Raw genomic sequence first — 26,096 nt, forward strand, 5'->3', positions numbered from 1 at the left:
CCTGCACGAAGTTATCGCGGTCACTCCGGTGCACGTCGAGACGAGTTTGTGCCGCGCACAATAAGCCCAACCTTTAAGAAGGAAAATGATGACACCGAATGAGTAGGCGGCGTGAGTTGTACACATGCTGTATACATGTCGGTCACTCTCCTCATCTTGCAGACAGTGTTGCAGACGGCAAGAAAGGCATCTATGGCAGCACTGACTCGTAATCGTCTGCTTGCGAGTCCGTGTTTCTTGCCGCGGTATTTGTTCAAAGGTTTCTCCTCTTGTACACCCTACATGTCAAACTGGCACAAAACATGTCAAACTTGCACCGTATAAGGCTTTGGTGCGGGCTCGTCTGGAATATGCTTGCTGTTTATGGGACCCATTTGCGGCCAAGAACATTTCCAAATTAGAAAGAGTGCAGAGGACAGCGGCCCGTTTCATTTGCAATCGATACAAACGAACAGATAGTGTAGCAGCTATGATCAATTCTATTGGCCTAAAATCACTTCAGACAAGGCGCACTAAAGCAAAGTTGAAATTTTTGTACCTACTATATAATAATCTGACTAAAATAAACACCCATGATTATATTACTCCTGTTTCACGAGCAAGTACGCGTTATAACCCTGGAAAAATGCTGCAAGAATTTCGTGCATACTCTAACACAGTTAAACACTCATTTTTTTTTTTTTTTCAAATCAATTGCAGAGTGGCATGAATTGCCGCAGTGTGTAGTGAACAGCCCAAATGTAGAAACGTTTGTTGATAATTTGAGAGCCTTTTGTATGTGAAACCCTTGTCTTTTTGGTTTCTTTCTTCCCATCATCGTTTGCTCTTGCATGAAGTTCGTGCACATCTTGTTTTTTTTTTATTTGTATCTGTGCACATGCCCGTGCTCATGCCTGCTTGGAGTTGAGCGACTCTGCAGTATTAAATAAATAAATAAATAAATAAATAAAATAAATACGAATAAGCCTATGGGGAGTAAAAATGGAGTACACTGTCCTCTAGCGCACTTTCAGGTACCGGAGTAGATTTTAATCACTATACTCCGTTTCATACATCAGGTGCAACGCTGTTAAAGCTAGCGCTCTTTTTTGCGCAGCCTGCGTCCGTGACAGAAAATAGTGCGTTGCTTGTGGTGAGCGAAAAATAACAAATGCATTGCCGACAGGCTTCGTGGGTAATACATTTGTCATCAGCGTGACAAAAAACGATGATATTGCGAGCGAATCGGTCGAGATCTGTGATTTTGTATTTTGCGTGTGTCGTCTTTTTCCATTTCACGTTTTCGCTGTCCCCGCTGGCCGCCGTGTTTACTCTTTCTGTCCGCCTCCCTTTTACTTTTGAGAAAATGGCGTCCAGCTCAGCGGCGTGACGACAATTTGGACCAATCTGAAACGCGGACAAATACGCCTTGCTCGTCGGTAAATTGGTTTTTGAGGAAAGGAAATGTATCTGTCATATCTCGATGGACACCTAAACCTCACCGTAACGGGAAGGGAGGAAGATGGAGCGACGCGTTAGACCGCACGGCCACAAAACAGCGCGGAGGGATACACCTCTCTTTATTTTTTTCTGCGGACTACTTCCGTAGCCTTCACCGCGTTGCACATGATGTATGAAACGGAGTATAAATATACGGAACGCTTACTCTTCGCAACGCAGGTGTATTCTCACTGCGCGACATAGTAACTTGACGCAGTAAACAATGGGAAGTGGCTTATAAACGAGGCATCGTAAGTCTTGATGTTAGTAAATAGAGTAGGTTGAAACATCGGTCAAAATCTCTGCAGATCGGTTAAAATCTCTGCAACTCCTATAACTTCGCATGTTTTGAAGAGGGAATTCGTTTCTCTTATCAATCTTAAGAACTCCGTATTTTTAGTGATGGAAATATACCCCAAGGCCTGGCCAGCGTACCCTGCCCCATAAAGGAAGCGTATTAGAGGATAACTTACTCTCGTTTTATTCCTTTTTGTTTGGAGTGTAGAGTGTAGTTTTCCACCCGATATCTCCACCTGTCCTGGGCTGTCGCTCAAACTCAGCAAGACAGCAAGGAGATGACACGTGAGACCGGATTAACCTACAGTTCGAAGAGGGGGCGATACTGGTCCCATGAAGTATACCTAATCGAGGGGAATTGATCTGAATGCATTAGACATGCATCGCTACCGTTTAGATTTGTTAATCAATCCGGCCTCACCGTGTCACCTGCTAGTCGTCCCGCCCGCCCGCTCAGCTAAAGCTGACTAGCTCGTCCTGCACCTCGAGCCTCCTGCCTTGCGACCATGGGGGATTCTTCAGAGGTGAAATGTTTGGCACCTTAGTTGTACAAAGACTCTTAGACAACATCGTGGCTACAAGAGTCGACTGTCATCAAGGCTTACAAGGCACTGTTTTGTTTTTTACGAGAGAGACTGCCTTGATTGACAGATTCTGTCTTTGTCTCTCGTTCCTTCTCTCTTCCCTCTTTAATCCCCTCATTCCCTTCCCCAGTACAGGGTAGCCAACCGGAATACCTTTCTGGTTAGCATCCCTGCCTTTCCCCCCTCTCTGTATCTATCTATCTTAGAGAACATAATAATTTGTGCTTATCTCTCTATCTCTATTTGACCTTTGCAGAACGTGCCGCTGTACATCTTCAGCGAGTCGTACGGTGGCAAGATGGCCGCCGAGTTCGCCCTCGCCCTCTACAAGGTAAGAAAGTAAACTGTCCTTACCGCGGGTGTGTGGTAGGGGACGGCTTATTTCCTTTTTACTCTTTTCTGTTCAGGGTGTAGATTGGGCTCAGAGGGTAGCGGAGGCCTACCCAGCCTAGGACCTCTATCCCTCCACCACTGCCCCCTTCCCTTTTGGGATAAACAAAGTTGTCACTCCCATTCCTCACACTGTGGCTCCCAACCGCAGCGGGAAAATTTTACAGTGCCTCTCCTTTCTTCGTAACTTCCTTTTACTCTTCTAAACGGAGTTCGACTGCTAAGCTCGAGAACGAAGCATCAAGTCCTGGCTACAGTGGCCGCGTTTCGATGGAGGCGAGATGGAAAAGGCGTCAGTGTGCTGTGTGTGATGAGAGGGCTCAGGAGAAAGTTTAGAATTATGGGGGAAAAAAAAAGTTTTTTTTACCCCCCCCCCCCCCCCCCCGAGTGGTGGAAAGAGAAACAAAAACAAGACATGGTCTTCAGCGCTCGCAAATGAGGTATTGAACAGTTATTCCAGTGAACATCGAAACTGTAATGGACGGCTGGATCGGAAAATACAAACTGAAAAGTGAGCTTCATTTAGTATTGTCCGAGTTCTAAAAAAAAATTAGGGTGCAGCCATGGCGTCACGCTTACCTGTCAGTTGATAAGGAATCGGCCTAAACGACTAACGTTGAGCTGTTAGTACTGCATGAGAACGCAGCTAAATGTGGCGAAAATTGTAAAAGTGACTTTTTTAATCAACTACTATTTTCTCGCTAGCACATATCTCTGCCTGTCAACTTTTCATCCTCAAGAGAAAAATCAGGTTTTAGTCGTTTTCTGTCCTCAAAAATATAATGGCACTTGTTTTTTCTCATTTCTAAAAAAAAAGCTCATATTCAATAAATGCGAAGTGTGGTAAGGTACAGAAACAAAGAGCGATTACACCTAAATATATTCCTGCATTGTAATGCGTACAAACATCACATAAGATTTTTTTATATATTTTAAAAGATTTGTTCTAGTGTTTGCTACAGCACTTCATCACAGACATCCGCCTAGACTAGCCCTCTAAGCATGTGCAATTGATGCCAGCTCGAAGGCTTCAAACCAGTATCGAAGATTAGCAACAAATAAGCTGGCTTACAAGTGTGGGCTTACAAGAAATGGGCTTTGGCAGGGCATGTAATGCGAAGGCAAGATAACCGCTGGTCCTTAAGGGTAACGGAGTGGATTCCAAGAGAAGGCAAGCGTAGCAAGGGGTGGCAGAAAGATAGGTGGGCGGATGAGATTAGAAAGTTTGCGGGGATACGGTGGGCGCAGCTGGCAAAGGACAAGGTTAATTGGAGAGACACGAGAGAGGCCTTTGCCCTGCAGTGGGAGTAGTCAGGCTGATGATGATGATCATGAAAAGTGCGCATTGTTTGTGTCGGTGTCTTAACGGTCATCTTCGCTCAGGTGCAATAAGCTTAACAGACGTTTCTATAATGCGCACTGAAAGGCTTTTCTGTCAGCTCCCTCTTTTTCCTTGGCAGAGTCAGCTTACTGCAACATACTCTCTAATTTCACAACTTCAATAGATGGGCTTCCGGAGAGGCAGTAACCAGACGAGATCTTTAAAATACCGTCGTGTATACAGACTGAACAAATGACTGTCTGGCGGCCATTTTTCGCACCTTTCAGTGCATCAGGACATTTCAATAATAAAGGAAACAATGCATTCTTTCGATCAGGGATAATGAGCAAACTAAGAGAGATAGATATGATTACAGCTTGACAAGCCCTTCCCCCCTCTCCACCCCCCCCCCCCTCCCTGCCCCCGCCTCTCGTCTGCCCAAAGAAAACATCTCGTCTCAAAGTATTAAAAAGCTGGAGGCGAGCAAATTTTGACAAAAAAAAAACAGCCAAAAAACAATTCCCCCAACGAAACCAGCCCGAGCTTATGTCGAGGATGAGAGGGGGAGGGGGAAAGAAGAGACGGGAAACCAATGTTTTCGCTGACGCGTACAAACCCCGCAGAAGACAACTCCGTGCGCGCCCTTGCAAATTTCTCCTGCCCCGCGCATATCCATCATGCTTTCCATTTCAGTGCACAGGCCGCGGACCCGCGACCTCGGTTCACTGTTTTGGGGATTTTGTTTTGCATTTATGTCTGACGCTCTGCCTGTTGACGACGACTGCGACTCTGCGAAAAGGGCGCTGGAATAAATGCACGCCCGGAAGGCGTTACCGAAAATAGACGCGTGCAGAACAATGGCGGAGCCGTGTCGTGGACCCCGTGTGCTCAGTCACGACCACACCTCGGCGACACTGCGCACTGAAACGCTCGGGTGGATCTGCGTGTATTGGCTGTTCAGACGTAACTTAAAAAGCGGATTCTTTTATGCATTTTCTTTTATTGTCGCTCGCTCCTGTATAGGAGGTTCTACGGGGTGTTTCAACTAGGACTTTCGACAATTTTTAAAAATAGGCTATCTGATTTAGAAGAGCGCCTTCTTCAACATAGCATTGTCAGCAGTGTAGTACGTCAGAATTCAGCTAAGACGTTCTAACTAGCTGGATGGTTAAGTAATATTAAATAGTTAACTTTTTGACTATGTGGGGGTTCTTACTAGCTACGCTCTTTAATTATTGAGAAGCGTGTAACACACCGGAATAAATATCCCCTTAAAAAAAGTTTTATACAGTCTATAGAGTGTCTATAGACTTCTGTCTATAAAGTCTATAGACTGTCTATAGACAAAACTCCATAGGCAATACAAATGCCATAGACAGTCTATACACAATCTGTGGATTTTGGCCATACACTTTTAGTAGACTTTTGTCTATAGAGAGTCTATAGACTATGAATAGACAAAAAGCCATATCTATAGCAAGTCAACAGAGTCAATAAGAAGTCTATAGACTTTCTATAGATCATTTTTAAAAGGCAGTTTTTAGAATTTCGAAAATGCTGTTACCCTCGGCGCTGTGGCTCAGCATATTTTGGCTATATCGACGAGTTACGTGCACTGGAGAGGTTGCTTTGCCTGCAAGCTTCTCGAAAACGAATGTATTTTGGCGCTATGGCGCCAAAATTTATTGGGCTACAGCCCCGAGGCTAACAGAGTTAACGAAATTCTAAAAACTGATATGGATATTGCTTACGGGGGCCTGCTCGCCTTTCAATAATAAAGAGCCTAAGGGTTATAGTTGAGTTAATAGCTATTCAAATTTATTTAACCATCCTGCTAGTTAGCACGTCTTAGCTGTATTCTGATATACTACATCGCCGACAGTGCTATGCCGAAGACAGCGCTCTTCTAACTCAGAAAGCCTATTTTTAAAATTTGTGGAAAGTCTTATAGGCGAAACAGCCTGCATAAACACCGGCGTGCCGTTGTTACGCATTACCCACGTTCTGCGTGGCGCTGACATTTAAAAACACCCTCCTCGTTAGATTAGAGACGCCACATCCTTCCTGCTTTGTTTCTCCTACCCTCCACCCCCTTTATCCTTCTGCGTACATATTTTTCGTCCGCCGGAGTAAAGCTCGGTTGCTACAATCATGTAGTATATATGCTTCACTTTTCCGTCTTATTGTTTCTTGTTGGCTGTCAATTCCATTGATATCATACGAAGTATTAGCGGAAAGTATTTGAAGAGATCTTTTAAAGCGAAAGCCTTTAACGGCTCATACTGTTGTCCGTTAACAAAGCGTGTCACACGCGTTTAACTCTGGAACTGAAAAAGATAGAAAACTGCTTGCTTCAGATAGAGGAGGAAAAAATGAACCTAGAAGCCAAGTTTTATGACTGCAGATTTATTAGTTATTTAATTATAGGCAAAAATGTCGAAATTGCTTCGAAATAACGCCGACGTTGATATAGCCACAAGAACAATGTGACGTCACATCCACCAAAAGTCGTCACGGCATAGTGAAAATTGTCACAGAATGGTCAGAAAAACGTCGGCTTTGTGTCAAATTAGATGGAAAAATGTGCAATTAATTGTAATTAACACTTAAGATCCCCGAAAATTGTATAATTTGGCTATCGATATAGCCACGGGAACGATGTGACGTCACATCCACCGAAAGTCGTCATGGCACAGTGTTCTTGGCTTTCGCCTATCAACACTATAGTTGCCAAAGTGTCCTCTCAATTTTTATCTTCATATCCTGTGGCTGGAGTTTGGCTTCGGTGGGAATCTATAACTTCGGGCGCATGAGTCATCAGTCTCACTTTCGGCTGCTAGTTCTGCAGTGCGATGCGGCTTCGCATTCAGAACGGCAGATCAACTCGATCAGCGAATGTGCATCACGTTCTGCATCAAGATTCCGCGTTCGTTCTCGGAATGTACTCTCATAATTTGTAAAGCTTCCGAGGATGACCTTTCATCCAGAAATGACAGGGGCCGATGCGATCTTCCCTCACATAATTATACTTGCTCATGGAGGGTGCGGAGTCTGTTCTTCTTTTCCCTTAAATCTTCGTATGACCGCTAGCCTTCCTCGGTACTAGATTTCAGCCGTGGAAATTTACCGTATACAGTGTACCTCTCTCCCCCCTATCATTTCTTACTGCCCCCTCCCCTCTTTCATTTCATTTCTATGCTCCGTTTCATACATAGCAGGCAACGCTGCGGAGGTTGCTGAAGTAGTGCGTCCGCGAAACTATATCACTCCGCCACGTATCACTCGCTCTTCTCTGAACTCCGGTCATTGTTTGGACGGATACAAAGAGCGGTATAAAACGATGTAGTAGAATTGAAAATGACGGTCGAAGCCGCGAGGCGCTCAGTGTTCGGGCTCTCTGGCCATAATTTTCACGGAGTGTGAACTACTTTTTGGGCGAGGATTTAGTAGAAGCGATTCGCCCTACCAACCGCGTATCATAACGCCACGTGTACTTTTTGCTTCTCGAAATCTCGACGAGTAGCAGGACGAAAATGTAGCAAGAGGTAAAAAGAAGTTACGAGGTGCCAGTCACGGCACTTAATATTTGTCGCTACGAAATATGCTTGAGTTCGCTCTGGTTGTATGGCAAACTACTTTTTGCGTGCGGACTTAGCCTGCGCGAACAGGTGCGCTAGCTTTGGCAGCGTTGCCTGCTATGTATCTATCCTTTTATTTCCGCTGTCCCAGCTCAGGGCCGTCCCGTAGAGATGGCAGATGCCGGGCCTAGCAAAAAACCTTTTCCTTTCTTTTATTAATATGTTTATTAAAACCACCACTACTGCTACTACCAGAGAACAGGGAAAGCACAGGCCATTCTCGCAGAGGTAGCCAATGAGAAACGAAAGACGGGGTATAGATACCAAATTTTTGCTTGCATGTTTCTTCTCTGTAGCGATGTGTTAGACATTGGTGCACAGCCTTTGTCAAAAGTTTAGATTGGTTTATTGGTTTATTGGGGTTTAACATCCCGAAGCAACTCAGGCTATGAGGGACGCCGTAGGGAAGGACTCCGGAAATTTCGACCACCTGGGGTTCTTTAACGTGCACTGACATCGCACAAAACACGGGGCTCTAGAATTTCGCCTCCATAGAAATTCGACCGCCGCAACCGGGATCGAACCCGCGTCTTTCGGGTCAGCAGCCGAACGCCGTAACTACTGAGCCACCGCGGCGGCGCATGTAGCCATGTAGTGGGGCTTCTGTAGCATTTGTAGAAGTCCTACGCGCTGGATGCGACAGGACCAGAAATCTTGTTACCTTCAGATTTTCATAACTATGTATGCATTACAAGGCACATGGTGTGGCTCAGATGTAAACCCCCCGGGGTCTAAACTTTTGAGAAAGGGTGTACATGGATCACCGCGTGGTATTTCCCCACGACCTCCCAATAATTTCTAACTGAATTTATTCTCTCATGCTATTTCGGTTTCAGCAACCGAAGAATGACTATGTCAAAGGCTGGTTTAGATCACGTGAGGCATAGAAAAATTGCGGTACAGTTGCCGATGTGTAGTTTTATTTCACTACAGTGCTTAAGCCAGCCTGCTTCAAGAGCCGGAATGAAACCAAACGTCTTGTCAGAGATTATATTAGTTTTGTAGCGAAAGCTACATTGGCCACGAACTTGCGATTTCGCTGTGGCGGTGCTCCGAGGAGGCACAGAGACCGACCTTGAGCCGTTGCCTAGCAACCGCCGCAGCTGGCGGACGCCGCGCGCTCGCCGCGCCATCTGGCATGACGTCACACCGCGCACCTCACCGCCGTTTGGTATGACGTCACACCGCTTGCCTCGTCATTGCGCTCACTTTCGCTACATATATCCTGGCATGGCCGAGCTAAGCCACTGCCAATTTTTTTAATATCTCACGTCACCTTTCTATCTTTTATTATTGATTTATTAGACACCTGCATCGCATTACGGCATTACAGCAAGGGGCAGGGGGTTACAAAACGTGATAAGGAATTCAAAACAATGCACATAAGGAAGATCATCAACTTCCACACAACTTGTGATACAATCAAAGCGTGGAAGAAAATATCACTGCTGTTAAGAAACAACTTCGGGCGGTAATGTGTTCCATTTGCAGGCCGTCCGTACAAAAAAAAAAGAATAATGAAATGGGCTACAGTGAAAAGAATCCATCTAAAAACGGCGCACAGAAAAACAGGCAGAACACAGGGAGAACGGACAGGACAAGAGCGCACTATAGCAACTGAAGCTTGGTTGAAAAACACTTCTCACTCGGTAAGCATGCGCCAGGAAATTCAGCACGTGTGAACAAGATAAAAACCCAAATAAAAACATGACGTTGCTGTACAAACGGACTAAACAAAGATAAAATTTTTTTTTAAAAAATACGTAAGACAAGAATAAAGACAAAAACCTAAACACCCCGGGATGACCGAAGCACCTAAACAGCACATGCGAAATGCGAAACCTGCATGAAAACGCTGCCACTCCTGCTAACAGTTAAAAATTTTTTATCTTTGTTTAGTCCGTTTGTACAGCAACGTCATGTTTTTATTTGGGTTTTTATCTTGTTCACACGTGCTGAATTTCCTGGCGCATGCTTACCGAGTGAGAAGTGTTTTTCAACCAAGCTTCAGTTGCTATAGTGCGCTCTTGTCCTGTCCGTTCTCCCTGTGTTCTGCCTGTTTTTCTGTGCGCCGTTTTTAGATGGATCGATACCAACTAGCCCAACTTTCTGCTTTAGTGAAAAGAATACTCTGATTTTTTTGTTCGTGGTCCCTTCTTCGAGAAACATAGAAACTTACCTTTGACGCCATAGCACTTGTTCAGTTGTTGAAACCAAAACAGGATAAGAGCAGAAATTCAATTAGAAATTATTTTCAGGTCGTAGGAGAATAGTACGTAGTGGTCCATGTATGCCAATGTCTAACACATCATTACATAGAAGGAAACATACGGAAGTAAATTTAGGCGTCTACACTCCTTTTAATTGGCTTAGCCTACGATGCAAGCTAATCTCTTCCAAAAAGTCCGAGCTCTCGCCCTTTACCACACAGAGCGCCAGAAGCGAACCAGAAAAAAAAACGTATTTAAGCCTAACTCAGGAATTTGCCGCGTGCGCTCAGCTGGTGGGGAGAGAGAGAGAGAGAGAGATAGAGAAGGTGGGTATATCGGGAGAAAAAAAAAAGCGGAACAAGCACTCCCAACCTTTTGGCATTCTTCCACACAAGTGCGCCGCGAAGCTTTGTTGGTTGTTTTTTGATATTTTGTTTATCGACTCCGGCACGTGGCTTTATCATTTCGGTGCGCGCGAAAAGCGTCTGGAGCAGCCTGGAATCGTCGTAGTCACGCGCGGCGTGTACGGTGCTCTATATAGCACGTTGGCGCTGTACATGGCTCAGGCTCATTATCTCGAAAGTCTGCCTACGTCGTCGACCCTTTCAGGTGCGCCGCTTGTTAGTTCGCTTCAAAAGGAAACATAATTATCCGCCTATATAGCATACCCGGGCCCCATGAAAGCGAATTCGTTATTTTCCCCGACTCAAAACACCAACGAGTAGTTCTTTAGAGCCATGTACGCACAAAATTTCGCACAAAGTGCAGCAGTGGCTTGTAACACTGAAAGGCCGTTGATTTTGCTGTAATGTTTTTTTCGAGAGAGAGAGAGAGAGAAAAGGACGGAAAGGCAGGGAGGTTAACCAGGCGATGCCCAGTTGGCTACCCTACACTTGGGGAGGGGAACAAAGGGGAAAAAAGGAAAATTTCATGCATATCCTAGGAGCCTGTGAGTGGCTTGAATAAATAAATAGATTCTTGCAATTTGTGTGGAAGATGCGCATGACGTTCGAAATTGAAAGCAAATAATGTTGCTGGTGACAAAATCTCTCTACATGAAAATGTTGGACGACGTATCCCTTATAAAAATATCTGTAGACAGTCTATAGACTTCTTATTGACTCTATTGACTTCCTATAGATATAGCTTTTGTGTCTATTCATAGTCTATAGACTGTCTACAGACAAAAGTCTACTAAAAGTGTATGGCCATAAATCTATAGGGATTGTCTATAGACTGTCTATGGCACTTGTATTGCTTATAGACTGTTCTTTAGGATTTGTCTATAGACAGTCTATAGACTTTATAAACAGAAGTCCATAGACATATATTCTATAAACTGTCTAAAACTTTTTTTGCTAAGCGCACTGTTTCGTGAAATATTATTTGCTGTATTCACTAGATATCACAAAAAAAAACACCTCGTTTGCGAAAAGGAGAATGCTTAGTACGCCTGAAACAAAAAGAATCGCTTCCCTAGGTTTTGTACACTCAGAAAATTTATAGATTTCGCACTGTACACAATTGTGTACATAGCGCCTTCAAGTGTTCAAGTGAATACAGCGGAGAGAGTAATGGCTGCTCTGCCCTTCGACGGCCGCCACGTGTACTTGCTGCTATCACCGCCGCCGAGGTTTTTGCCGGCACAAGTTCGCATAGATAATTTTTTTTAAGTGTTCTGCTGTCTTCTAGCCAGGAAGGGCACTTTTATTTTGCTTTCTTTTTAGAGCCCTTTCTAACATACGTCTTCTAGACAGCCAGACTGTCATCACCTCCATGCGACAGTACTGAAATTCATAGCTTCAGACAAGAGCTGACAGAACTTAAAAAAACAGCAATTGCTAACACTGGGCCGCGGTCCGCGGCGTCCTGTATTACTCCGCTGGCCAATCGCAACAGTAAACGAAATCAGCTTATTAATGTTTGACTATATTAAACAACCCATGCATAAAAATTTTAGACCACACAATTTTTTTCTTGTCATAAGCTTCTTCTTCACGTAACAAGAAGCGTTTAGGCAGCGGACTACTTTTTCGTCGTGGAGGAATTCTGTGCGCGATGGCTGAATGTGGGCGGAGCTTCACTGCACACTTAAGTTGTATTCGACTATAATGCTTCCTTTTTCTACAGTACTCACGAATAATGGCAGAAAGCAGACGCCCTCCATTTCCTTATGGGGCTACTTTTGTTTTTCCTGTTGAAGAAGCATAGCTTGTTGGGCCAGGTGGTGCATGTTACAAAGGAATAGAAAAACCAGCAAACCAGCACACCAGCAAACCAGCACGGCGTTCGCCGTGTGAACGCGTCCTGTATTGCTGGTTTTTTTATTCCCTTGTTTTTTCAACTTCCACAAATTTAATTGAAACTCTAACAGTTCGTTGTTCACAGTCTGCTGACCTTTTGTGCGAAAATTCGCAGCCGGGAGGCGTTTTGTTGCAGTGAAAATTAACTTTAAAATTTTCATTTCATGGCCTCAGCCTGTGCGATTTCTGTGGGCAACCTTGCGTGTGTGACGTCAGAGTTTGCGCGCTCGTAGATATTAAGGCGAAAGCCTTTAATGGCTGATTCTACCGTCCATCCGGCGTCACATCCAGCGCCTGGGGTGACTCATCGACGAACGCAGCTGCCAAAAGGTGACGTCATCTTCGTCGACAGGTGGAGCTGTCGGCGCGGCGGCGTCGAGCGCTGCTCCGTCGTCAGTCGGTGTGCGACAGCTAGTGGAGGAGGATGGCTCCCAAGCGGTGCAGGCGTAACAAATATAGGCAGTCACTGTCAGACGAAGTAGCGCGACAAAGACTTTCGCTTAGCTCACTTTAGGCTGCCAAAGTGCCCCCATTTTTTTCGCCCAGCGTTTGATGAATTACAAAACTGAGAGCTTGTTTTTGGTCACTTCAAACAAAAAAAATTATCCCAGCTGTCTTTTACAGTCTCCAGTTTATCCAATCGACACCCACACGATATGTTTTGTGACAGTACCAGTGAGGTTATTGTTTGGTATTTCGGAAAGCATTTTTTTTTTTGCTGTGCCCGAGAGACCGAGCTTGAGGAGTATATGGTGATCAACTCAGAATGTGAAAGAAAATTCCAGAGTCCTCCTTTATTAAATAATGGTGTCATTGCAACTCAGGCGCATGCCAGCGGAAAGGTGTCGTGCAAGCTTGCCGGCGTGGCCTTGGGAGACGGCTGGCTGTCTCCGCTGGACTCCACGTCAACCTGGGGACAGTATCTGTACACCATGGTGAGTAGGCAGAACAGTAAAGTCCACAACATCTTCCGTAGTGTGAGCTCGTGTAGCCGTATTCATGCTCAGAGTGTACAGTACGGTGCACACTTAAAAGGAACACTTCAAGTAACCACGATATGACGCGCTCGGCGCACATGTGTTGCAGAAAGGTTGGCCTGTTGGACTTCATATCAAAATTAAGATTTATTCAGTGCTGAAATACGTATTAGGTGTTCATTTCAAGTGTAGACTGTACTCTGCTAAAGCAGTGAACAGGTATAGGCACGGACAAAATGTTAGGTGGCTTCATCGCCAAGAACACTACTGCCGTAGTGCATGAAAGCTGGGCATACTAATAGTCCTCTATGCTTAGAGAGAACGAACGGGCCTTTTTCAGACCCTCAGATACTGATGGGTTGAAATCTTTGCGTGGATTGCCAGAGATTATGTTCCGAGCATCATCGCGAAATCCGCACCGCGGAAGTCGTATTTTTCATGAGAGTTAGTTATGGGTGAAGTGTCGCAGGAAGCGTAGAACATGCGATCAAATGGACGCATCAGTTTGTGCAACTAGGAGGAGGCCAAAATGGTGCGGAATAAGTACTCATACTGAAAACTGCGCAAAAAACGAAGACACAGAACGAGAAGGCACGACACGGGCGCAGTGTCGTGCCTTCTCGTTCTGTGTCCTCGTTTTTTGCGCAGTTTTCAGTATGAATTCCTACCAACTAGCCCAGTTTACCGTTCGGAATAAGTACGCTTGATGCTCAGCAGAGGAGCGCAGCTGTAGGGCACCAGTGAGGAGACCTTCATTAAAACTTCCTGTTGGGCGAGTTGGTAGTTCATCTTGATGTAGAAGGGTTTATAGTGCAAAGACATGGACAAGAGAGCGCTTGTGGGTGTGTTTCGTCTCTCTTGTCCGTGTCTTTGTTTGCGCTATAAACCCTTCTACATCAGAAGGCCTTCAACCCTCCGTAGATGTAATACGCCCATTCATCCGGGTGACCATGTTTTGCCGAAAATTCTAAGTTTGCAATCAAAAATAAAAAGCCGCTGTACAACCAAGCCTCTGCGGTGTTCGCGGCATTGAATGGAAAACGACTGGCTCGTCGCATGTACTGCGCAGTCTTTCCTGGACAAGTCCAACCTGCTGACACTGAACAAAGTGGTGAGCGAGATCCGCCAGGCGCTCGTCGCCAAGCAGGGAGCCAAGGCCACTGAGCTCTGGGCGTCGGCCGAGGACCTCGTCGAACAGGTGAGGCAGTTCCAGAGCTATTTACAGCACGAGTGTATGCTTCTCGAGGTCGTGGGTTTGTGGCCTTACAGGAAAGCCGTCACTGGCTCATTCCAGAGCAAGCGGGGATTCACAAGAATGGCTCGAATTAAATTTAAACGGCTCGAATTAAATTTCTTCGTCGTTTGTATTTTTCAAAGCTAGGCATAGAACCCCAGGATTACATAACTAAACAGACTTCTAAGAAATCTCGTCATAAGCATAAACACTACATTGAACCCACTTTTGCCCGCACGAATGCGTATAAGTATTCATTTTTTCTAGGGGTGTGCGAATATCAAATTTTTCGAATACGAATCGAATACGAATACTTGGCTCCGAATATCGAATCGAATATCGAATAATCAATGACAGACGCATTTAACCACTACAAAACATTTATTTGAACACCCAAGAACTTCGCAGTTCAACTATCAGTGATGTAATGAGCACAAAAGGTGTGTGTGGCTGCACAAAAAGTATCAGTCTCGAACACTGTTCTTAGACGAGTGGAAATATCAGAGAAGATGGCTAGCACACAGCATTGATCAAGGCTAGCTTGCCATAAACACAAAGCGCGTTGCTGGGATGAACATAAAAGGTTGTCGTGAAGGAAAACCGGCTGCTCCACATGGTCAAGTAGACGTAGTTCCCTTCTAGCTGAAACGACTTCTCCAGCCACAGAAAATGCCCTCTCATTGGCACTGAACTGCCTCGTATTGCGAGGTATTTCGTGCACAGGTCTGACTATACCAGTTTCGCAGGTATAGACCTCTTGCATTGCCCAGGGGGCGCTGCGAAAATGGTGCTAAAGAGCGCCCTCTGCCCTCGGCTGGGTAGTACCGGGCTCTGGCGTCTGCTTCGGAAAGCACGTTGGTAGTATGGACCCGCGACTTTCGCTTGTGCTGTGCCATGGCCTACAGCGAATATCGCGCGCCGAAGATTTTTTCAGGGCTGGTACGCTGTGTAAAGGGAAGAAATTATGCAACGCCAAGTACGTGTACTCTGTTCAAGAAATAAGCGGCGAAGTTTCAGCGCGGTGTCATTCGCAAGTGAAGAGAGTCGCGTACGAAGCTGAACTGCACGCTTCGAGATTCAAGCGCACCAACGCGATGAAATACTTGCAATATTTGAATTCGCAGCAGCGCTAAACAGACATGTATACGCGACTGCTCGAGCGCACGACGGTACACGCCGCGCCAGCAGCGGTCTTTCAGCATGCCACGAAATGGTGGGCCTCCTGCAGTTTTGTTGACTGCATCTCGCTGAACAAGTAGTCATGCCTGTTTTGTAGTAGCCGCCGCCTGTTCCTTCAGCAAATGCTAACATGATGCAATGCATATATGAGCTCGCAGCCGAATAACGCTGCAGCGCGAGCTCGTGCGCTACGCGCTTGATGTCGTTTTCTTGATGTAGCTTTTCATCCTTAAAACGACATCGCTCGAACACGTTCGCTGCTATCAGTGATGCCGCGCTGCCACATACGTGCTGGTTTGAGGTCGACAATGTGCACATTTCACTCTCGACGCTGGGCTGCTCGTAGTGCGTAGCGAATTCGCACCTAATCAACCCGCCCATTTTTGGTACGTCATTTGCACGCACCTGGACACCTCACCACGTTGCACCGGTCGAATTGTCAATTGTCTCAGTGGCCGGGTCTAGTCGTGAATCACCAGCCACGCCTGCTGATATGCCGATTTGCCTTAATAGTGATTTTCTGAAGTGAGATGTTGACATGACATATGAAATATGCCATGCATTTTTTTTGCGCTCTTTGCTGTGTTGTGCATTCCCTTGATATGATCTCTGAATTATGCTGTTCGTTTCTCACTTGTCTTGCTCTGTTGCGCATTCCCTACTGTTTGGTGATTGTCATGGTACACTTTTTGCTGCTTTGCTGCTTGCTTGGTCCAACTGCCTATGTAGGGATGTACTAGACAAGTTGTGTTGTAGAATGCAAAAATTCTCATTCTACGCCTGCATATGCGGCTGCTCGCTACGTATACATTTTTTGAGAGCGGTAAGCGCCAAAAGAAGACGAACACAAGGAGGATGAGGCCGGCTGTAGACCGCCGCCGGGAAGATTGTAGGTACACATGCGGGATGACTGGCCGAATTGTTTTTCTCGCTACCCACAAAGTGGCGACTGCATATCCTGGTGTTCGGCACAGCATCCCACGGCTTGCCGTCCGGACTGCATGTGCAAAAAGAACGAATTTCAGCAACACGGATAACCAAACAAACATCAAGGCAGGCGAAGCAGCCAGCACAACGCGAAGGTTCGCGTACTCAGTGCGTCGAACTGTAGCTATCCAGCGCGCCCGGCGCTCCGCTTCGTGCGACCTTGAAGGAAAACGGTGGAATTTGATACTGGGATTCAGACCTTCTTGCTCGTGGCAGCCCACGACGCAGCAGTAACGGCGGTGACGCTTTTTCGAGACTGAGCGAGGTCTCTCGGGCGGATCGGCGTCGCCGATTCCTTCTGCTGCCTGCATTTCGTCCTAAGGCACACGGAGCGTCGGTTTTCTAAATGCTAAGCCACGGCCAGGCCGCGGCGTGGTTGGTCAAAAGTGACGAGCCTTGTCGCACTCACAACAGTGCAAAAAAACGTGCGAATCGACGCGAAACGCAGGCTAGAAAGGTGCGCCGCCACAGCCAGGGCTCACTACTGACCCAACCAGGTACTACCCAGCCAACTTTTCCTTGCCGCCACCAGGCGCCGCCACGTTACCTCAAACTCCAGCGCAAGAGGCCTATAAAAGAAGCTCACCAGTGCAGTCAGCTACTGCATGGCCCAACGTTAAGCATTGCTCTGGGCGCCGCCATGTTGTTATGTCTCTGTGGATAGGACTTGCGGACCGAAATGAACGCCGGTGCTCGCAATAGAATATTCGGCTAGATACGAATATTCGCGTCGTGTCGAATATCGAAACAACACGAATACTTGGATTTCGAATCGAACACGAATACTAAAAATATAATATTCGAATTATATTCGAAAATTTCGAATATTCGCACACCCCTAATTTTTTCCGAATAAGATTAATGATTGGAACGCACTTCCTCATGATTCTCCTTTGCTTGCCTCCCCTGAGTAATTTCAACCGTCGGTTGGCGCTGCCTGTGAAGCGATATGTTGTTGACACTGCGTGTTGCTTCTTTCCTCCTGTGCCTATTCAGCGTCATATAAGTGTTGGTCGTCTTTTTTAGTACTTGTTTCATATGTTTTTTCTTTTTCTTTTTTAAGGTCGAAGTTTTGCACTTTTGTTTTTTTGTACTGTGCCTCTCCTGCTTGGACCATATTTGGTCCGCAGTATGTGATAAAAAAAAAATGGCCTTGACGGAAACCATTCTGGTCGGGATGAAAAAAAGCTGACGGATGATAGGAAAGTTGCAACCTGAGAATGAATAATATGCTCCAGGGCGTACGTGCGTGTGCGATTAAGAAAAAAAGTTTTTCAGAAGTCAGATTTAACGGCAGGAATGTTTTTCTCAAATATACGAGTGCCATGATATGTATGCCAATTGTTTCCAGCTCTTGTTCACGTACAGTTCTTGTTCAATCTGCGGCAAAGTTTCGTTTATTTTATTTGCCACCTAGTAAAGATCATTCAGATGGGAGCAAGGCTAAAAGAAGAGGCCGCAGAAAAGCTCGACGGGCCTACAGCCCCTAGAGTAATTGCAGCGACTCCGGAAGTCGGAATATTCCGAGTGCAGGGTGCAAGTCTGCAGAGGAATTATTTATTTATACATCCGCTGTTTTTCCGACGTTCGTTTGCTCCGCTACGCGTCCCGCTTAATTCCGCCATATCACGCAGACGTTTCTGCAAAAACCAATGATAACTTTGCCATTTCTGTGACACCACCTCCAATTTCTGCGCGCAACACTGCGTTTGTGGCATCACAAACGTTACCAGGGCGTAGGTACCAGCTGCCCGCTTACTGAAAGAGATTTCAGACAATTCATGCGCATAGAGTAGTCTCTCTCACTCGCCATTGTAACCATACAACGTGTCTGCTAGAGTTTTACTAGTATTGTTTGCGACTTATATGTGTTATTCACCAACGTCACAGCACCCGCCATAAGGTCATTTCATTAAGAAATTGCAGCCAAAAGCCAGTCAGTCCCCTCGTACATCCAGGAAGCGGCTTCTAAAGCTGATAGGCTCGTTCTTTTCTCTCAACTATGGGGCTCTTGTGCAGTTGACGAACGGCATCGACTGGTACAACATTCTGCAGCCGCAGTCCGACCAAGTGGCCGCTCTGAATAAGGAGTCGCCGCCGCTAGGTAAGTACTACCACGGCCGCTTGATGCAAAGCGCAAAGCGCTTTGCGCTTTGTATCTAGCGGCCGTGGTACTACACACGCGTGGAGCTTGTACACTCTGAACACGAATGCGCCTGTATGCTAGTAAAAAGGGAGTTTATAAAACGTAGTGCGCTAGAAGACAGCTTGCTGCCTTTTTACTCTTTAATCTGTTTAGAATGCGCCTGGCCCGGCCCCCCCCCCCCTCCCTCTCCATCACGCCCCCCTCGGCTCGATACAACAAATTATCAACGTGCCTGACTGTTACTAAGGGGAAAGTAAAGAGCTTTCGCGTATCGGAGACATAGCGGGTACCTACTGCGTATGCGCTACGAGGGCGGGCACCCGCAACATTGCGCATGCCCAACAGGCACCCATGTGGTGTATAAGTCTGCACTGCACGTCACTAAGAGTGGAAAGCTAGGCTTTGTTGGTTTGTAAGTGTATTAGACATGTTTATAGTGTAAACAAAAAAAAAAGACACGGACATGGGGGCAGTGCCTACTCCACTTTTCTGTGTGTTCACAGATATAGCAGTCTTGTCCACGGCTTCGATCTCGCCATTGGCACTAACCACCAGACTGTGCTAATTAAGAAGTTATGCAAGCGTGTTTTCGTCAATCAACCTAATTCGAGTGATTTTAAGTAACTGACGTCTGCCGTAGCTGCCATTTAGTTCCTGAAAAGATTTTATATTTATAGCTCCCGTATTTAAGAATTTCTGAAATTGTTCGCTGAAACACCCGGCATACATGCTGCGCAGCCAAAAAAAAACTGAATATCGGCAAACAGCACTCGGGTATGTATTACTTGTTTTAGTGTAATGTCTTGCACGTTCTTGTCGCGTCAATCGAAGCACGAACGAAGTGGCTCGATTTCGTGTACCGTATCGTTAAGCTGAGAGCGCACAGTGTGGACATAGATAAAAGAGAACACGTGGATGCGCATTCGAAAACCCGTCTTTACCGATTTTGCGAATGCTACAAGACTCATTCTTCAAAGACGAAACTGCTTTGAAAAATCCGAAGATTCAGACTCTGAAAGTAATGGGACTCTGAAAGTAATCGTCTCGAGGTGTTCCTATCATACTGAATGGGACTGTAAACTTACTTTGTTGTTCACACGAACCCTTCAGGTCACTTGCAGTAGCCGTGAGAACGAATAGGTTGTCAAGGACGATTTTGGTTATGTCCTGTAAGCGTGGTTTTTAAAGCCCGATTGCTGAGACAAACGGAAGCTTGTACTACGCACGACGCGATTGAGCGCAGAAAACGCGCTCCTTTTCTTTCGTCCATCACACAGACCGCGCCTACGTCCGCCATGTGGCCCGTTTCTACAACGGCACCCTAGCGGAGCTCATGAACGGACCAATCAAGGAGAAGCTCGGCAGCATTCCCAAGAACGTCACCTGGGGAGGTGAGGCAATGCCTTCTGAAAGCTTTCTAGGAGGTAATGTGGGGAGTTACTAGCGGGGGATAAACTCATACTTTGTACTCCCTTAAGCGACCGACACTTTTCGTAGTCCGAAACGTCACAAGGGCTGTGTAATGACAGCGCGTTGCTAAGCTTTCGCACACGCCAAGCACCGTGTGTAGAAACACCTATGGCGAAAGATGAATGTCTCATCGAGCCCAGACTAGAATCGTATTTCGTGTGAAGTCATTGTAACTCCAGCTTTTATTAGAACTTCTTGTTTAATACCACTCAAATTCCGATCTTTGCAAGTCTGCTTCCTTTGCTAAAAAGGCGAAATTCTGTTCCCAGTTTCGTAAACCAATGCAAAGTGAAAATACGCCGCCGCGGTGGCTCAGTGGCTATGGTGCTCGGCTGCTGGCCCGAAAGACGCGGGTTCGATCCCGGCCGCGGCGGCTGAATTTCTTTGGAGGAGAAATTCGAGGCCCGTGTACTGTGCGATGTCAGTGCACGTTAAAGAACCCCAGGTGGTCGAAATTTCCGGAGCCCTCCACTACGGCGTCTCTCATAGCCTTAGTCGCTTTGGGACGTTAAACCCCATAAACCAACCAACCAAAGTGAAAATGTGATCTTCATATGCCTCTCAGAAAAGTGGCCTTAATTAGGCTCGACAAAAGCCGAAATGGCTGTAGGACCCAACGGCTGCTGAGCACGTGGCTGTTTCGGCAAATAAAGAAAAAACTGCTCATAAAGTAACACGTTTGTACACATCTACACAGCTATACTATACCATACTGACCTGCACTAAATCCGGCATAGTATGAAGTTTAAAACGTTCCTAAAAATGTTTTGTTTTGAATGCTTTCTTCGATAACGGACCCATATATTGGTTTGATACTGACAGTGTTAACCGATGGCTGGTCGTGACCCGCTAAATACTCTCAGTCCATGAGCATGCCCAAGGCTGTTTAAGGATAACTAAGACTTCAGTAAGCCGCGGCCGCGAGCCAAGAGAATTTTCTGGTTTATGGAACTTTGACGTCCCAAAGCGGCTCAGGCTACGATGGACGCCGTAGTGAAGTGCTCCGGATATTTCGATCGCCTGGGGTTCTTCAACGTGCGCTGAAATCGCACAATGCACGGGCCTCTACAATTTCACCTCCATAGAAATGCAACCGCCGCAGCCGGGATCGAACCAGCGTTTTTCGAGTCAGCAGCGGAGCACCATAACCACTGAGCCGCTGCGGCGGCGCCCCAATAGAGAAGTTTAGCATCGAGATTACCGCCAGCACTACCACGAACCGCGAGCAGCGCCAATGCGCACACATAATGGCACCAGGTTCCGGCATCCGTCCCGTCAACTGCGCATCCCAGACAACACCGAACGTCCTGAGGACGTCCTCAAATGGTCAAAACGTCCTCACCCGGAAGAGGACATTCTGAGTACTTTTTAAGTGCATCACGGCAAAATGTCCTCATGAGGATGTCCTTAGTTTGTACTTCGCGGAACGACTCGAGGACGAAAATTGCTCAAATGTCCCACAAACGTCCTATCGCAGGAGAATATTGTTACGTGGCAGGAGGCGTTCACGCCACGAAGAACACTGGTGCACTCACGCTGAACAGAACACAAGCACAGGGCGCACCGGATGCCAAAACACAGGCCACCGTCCAGGATTCGGAGCCCGAGCACGCGCCAAGCGCCCTCTCACTTCGTCGGCCTCATCTTCTCTGAGTCGACCCGTAGCAATATTGTGGCGTTGAACTGAGATAAAAGCAGCTTTATCTCTCGCACTCGGCTTTCGTTTCGTAAAGACTGCAGGTTTATTAAGGCGGAAGCCTTTAATGCCTCATCGTTGTAAGCAGCAGTTGTCGACAGAGGATGTCACGCTTTTCAGTTGGTCGAAACGGTCGTCACGTCACAGTGCGCGAATTTCAATCGGGGCCAATTGTACTTTGGCTACTAACCATGCAACCAATTAAAGGGGTCGTATAGTGATGCTCCAAGTAAGTTTGAGTTTAGTTAATTGCTTACTTAACCAATTAGTCTAAATAACCTTTCTAGTCCGACCAGATAAATAAATAAAACCAAGTAAGAAATTTGCCGAGCTTGGGAATCGAACCCCGGTCTCCGGAGTGCGAGTCGAGCACGCTACCACTCCGCCATGCCAGCACGATGGTTTGGAATGAACAAAGGTGCGTCTAGTGAATACGGTGTCTTCGTTCACTCCCATCTTCCTCCCTTCCCGTTACGGTGAGGTTAAGGTGTCCACTGAGATATGAGAGACAGATACATTTCCTTTCCTCAGAAACCAATTTACCGCGAGCAAGGCGTAATTGTCCGCGTTTCAGATTGGTCCAAATTGTCGCGACGTCACCGCGCGCGAATTTTGACGGGTGTCCACCGAAATATGTGAGACAGTTACTGCGCAACTTCCTTTCCTCAAATACAATTTTCGACGTGTCTACTGAGATATGTGAGACAGTTAATGCGTAATTTCCTTTCCTCAAATACAATTTTCATTTTCTTCACTACGGCCCCTCTTTCTTCTTTCACTCCACTTCCTCCATTCCTGTACGGTGCGGCTCAGGTGTCCACCGAGATGACAGAGAATTACAGCCCCATTTCCTTTCCTCAAAAAGCGTTGCGTTCAAAGGGCAACGCATCGCGCCGAACGGGTGGTGGCGTTCCTTGGACTCCGTGGCAGCGCTAGAACACGCTGTCGCGTTCCACTCCTAAAGGCGAAGCTTAAGCGTCATTAATTGGCAGTTAATTAATGCACCAACAAAATGTGCAGTGAATAATCACGTAGCAGAATGCAGCACTCAGGCTTTCGCCTTTCAGCACTTTAGCCGCTAAAGTTCCTCGTAATTTTTAAAAGATACTTGTGTACAATAGAGATGTAGTGTAGAAAACCATTGTGACTGAAAATATTATGTGCCTTCAGGAGATATCTTAAGTTATTTTGGTTTTCAAACCTGGTCTTATGTACTGCATGCTTCTGATGGGGTTGGAGTGTTCAGATTTTCAGGCAATTTGTCGGATTGGCTTTTCCACTGAGGCGGTAGAGCTCAACTCCGGAGAGAGTTATATAGTCATTGCTGTAGGAAAATATTACATGGAGTGTAATCTGTAACTGCCGACAAATATGGTGAACGAACCAGTCACCTGTTGAGTATGGCGAACTTTTGCAAAGATTTGTTTGCTAAAATGCAAGACAAAAGAAGCAGGAAGAAAGCTGTTTCACAAACCCCTGTGCACACTGCCTACAATAATTAAGAAAACAGTGACCCACATTCCCTGGGCTGCATCATCATCTGATGTCCTGAAAACAGACTGAGAAAGTCCTCCAGAGGAAATCTGACGATGTCCTGGGGACATACTGAGGCCGGACAGGAGGACTACTTGACATTTTGAGGATACATATACATACATACAAGTTTTATTCTCCACAAAGAAGTGGAAGGAGGCGGAGGGAAAAGCCGTACATTTGCGGCTTGAAAATCCTCCGCCCCCTTACAGTGTATACAGCAGCAGAGTGGGGCAATAAACAGTCGAACAATAAACAGTCGAACAATAAACAGTCAAACAATAAACAGTCGAACATAAACAATTGAACATAAGGATAGATCTGTGCGTTCATTCACACAAAAAAAGAAAAGTATGAGTAGCAAAATATTTGTACATATTTGGAAGAGACATATTGGATACATCAGCGGCTTCTTTTTCTGCAGCATTCAATAATCGCGGAAGATTATACCGGAGTGTTTGTTGTCCATAGGCAGTGCGACATTTTGGAATTTTCCATCGTTCTGGAGTTCTGGTGCTGTAGGTGGGATAATTGGGCCTTAATTCTGCCATTTCAGTAAAAACTGTACTCTTTCGTTGGACGCTTAAACAGTACTGCCTGCATAATTTGTATTCCTATATATTTCTTACTTTTAATAAATTAAGCGAAGCAAAGATATGTGAAGGAGGTGCTGTGTATTCAACGTTTTCAATTATTCGTACTATTTTTTTCTGTAGCCTTTCAAGCTTCAACAGATTAGTTTTCGTTGCTGTTCCCCAAACTAAATGAGAGTAGTTTAGAAGAGGATGTCCTCAGGACAACACAATGTCCTAAAAAATTAATCCTCAGGACGTCCTTAGGATGTAGTTGTGTTGTCTGGGAATGCACGAGATAATTAGCCGTCCTAAGGTTCTTTTTTTTTTGTCGTTTGTCCACATTGTCACAGACAACCAGAGCTGGCTGTGCTCATAGCATGTCCAGTCAATGTCCGTTTTCTTTTTTTACTTCCAGCTAAAACTTTTCCCGCCGAGTACCGGTGTCATAGACAACTCCTGTAATGCAGAGAGCTCTTGTACTGTAGAAAAAAGCAAGAACTAAAATACAGGTACCCCCGCCACAATTCGGTCTCGCAAGTACAAGCGCTATGAGAAAATAACCAAAAACACCGCGATTCTCACAGGCTGACAAACGTGCATGAAGGTCGCGCGTTTTATCGATATTGATATATAGAAGTTTTTGTTTTGAAACCGTTGGTGCACTTTCAACGCACGAGAAAGATCGAAAAGAGACAACCTGAATGGTGGAAGCCAATTAAAACATATACTTGACGGTGCAACAGGCGGTCAGCTGAGTTTATGTTTTGGTGCTTCGCGGCTATGCGCTTTAACTTTTGAGTTTTTTACTTGAAGTTGAAGTTTTTCAACTCGAAATGAAAATATGTCAGCAATAAATGCACCTTTCGCCGCTGGGAAAGTGACAACAAAGCCACGAAATGCCGAACTCCTGGTAGAGTTGTCCTCAATGCCCCTTTAATCTCGTCTGCCCACCTAACTTCCTGCCGCCCCTGCTACGCTTGCCTTCTCTAGGAATTGAATCCTTTACAATATTTCGCTCTCGTGATACGGATCTGCGGTCACTACCTGCTCTAAGTAGACGTATTCCCTTGCCACTTCCAGCGCGTCGCTGCCAATCGTAAGCTGCTGTTCCCTTCCGAGACTGCTGAATATTACTTTAGTTTTCCGCACATTAATTCTTAGACCCACCGTTCTGCTTTGCCTGTCTAAATTATTCCATTAATGACATTTGTTTGGTTTGATTTGGTTTATGGAGTTTGAAATCCCGAAGGCTATGGCTACGAGACGCCAAAGTAGGGGGCTGCAGATTTCGACCACCCGGGGTTCTTTAGCGTGCACTGACATCGCACAGTACAGAGGTCTCTAGAATATCGCCTCCATCGAAATTCTACCGCCGCGGTCGAGGTCGAACCCCCGTCTTTCGAATCAGCACCAGAGCACCTTAACGATTGAGCCACCGCGGCGGCTCATGAATGACTTAGCAACCGTAGTAACCATACATGTCGTAATTGCCACAACACAGCCTGTACCGCGCACGAGTACACTTCCGCCCTCCACTCGTTCGCTAGTCTGCTGCACGCCACTCCACGGTAGTCTCCGCTTTCTTTAGCACGACCAAAAGCAAAGGACTGGTGTTGCCCTCTAGCGAAAATACTAAAAAATAGGTTTCTCTGTTCTTTCCTTCACCTGCAGGCGGCGATAGCAGCCCGGAGCCAAAGCGCCATACATACCCTGAACTACAAAGTATAGTACAAAAAATTCAGGGGGCACTTTGTTGACCTAAAGTGCGGTGAGGCGAAAGCCTTAAGCGTGGTGTTGCTGCTTGTGTCACTGATGTGTGGTGGTGGTGGTGAAAACTTTTAATTACTGAAATAGAGTTTGGGAGCCACAGAGTGGCCCCGCTACATGGTCGGCGTCCCTAGTCCGGGACACCGCATGACAATGCCCCGTCTCTAGCCCGTTTCACCAGAGCCTTTTGGGACTCAAGCGAGGAGCAGTTGAGAAGGGCCGTCTCCCATGCCTCTCTGGAAGGGGTAGGGGAAGGGGGGAGGTGGGGATTTTGAGTACATGCCCACACCATGTGGAAAATATCACAGGT

At 46.1% G+C, this 26,096-nt stretch overlaps 1 protein-coding gene across 1 annotated transcript in view; it reads left to right on the forward strand.

The window, feature by feature from the left end:
* LOC149348319 (retinoid-inducible serine carboxypeptidase-like) overlaps positions 1-26,096 on the forward strand; it is a 65,451-nt gene that overhangs the window by 32,696 nt on the left and 6,659 nt on the right. The window contains exons 5-9 of the mRNA XM_089588066.1: positions 2,617-2,691; positions 13,047-13,157; positions 14,269-14,397; positions 18,619-18,703; positions 20,023-20,136. Coding sequence (XP_089444192.1) covers positions 2,617-2,691; positions 13,047-13,157; positions 14,269-14,397; positions 18,619-18,703; positions 20,023-20,136 — 514 coding nt within the window. The remainder of the gene's footprint in view (positions 1-2,616; positions 2,692-13,046; positions 13,158-14,268; positions 14,398-18,618; positions 18,704-20,022; positions 20,137-26,096) is intronic.

This window comes from Amblyomma mixtum, chromosome 4, assembly GCF_055824585.1.
Source record: "Amblyomma mixtum isolate Tamu chromosome 4, ASM5582458v1, whole genome shotgun sequence".
Lineage (NCBI taxonomy): Eukaryota > Metazoa > Arthropoda > Arachnida > Ixodida > Ixodidae > Amblyomma > Amblyomma mixtum.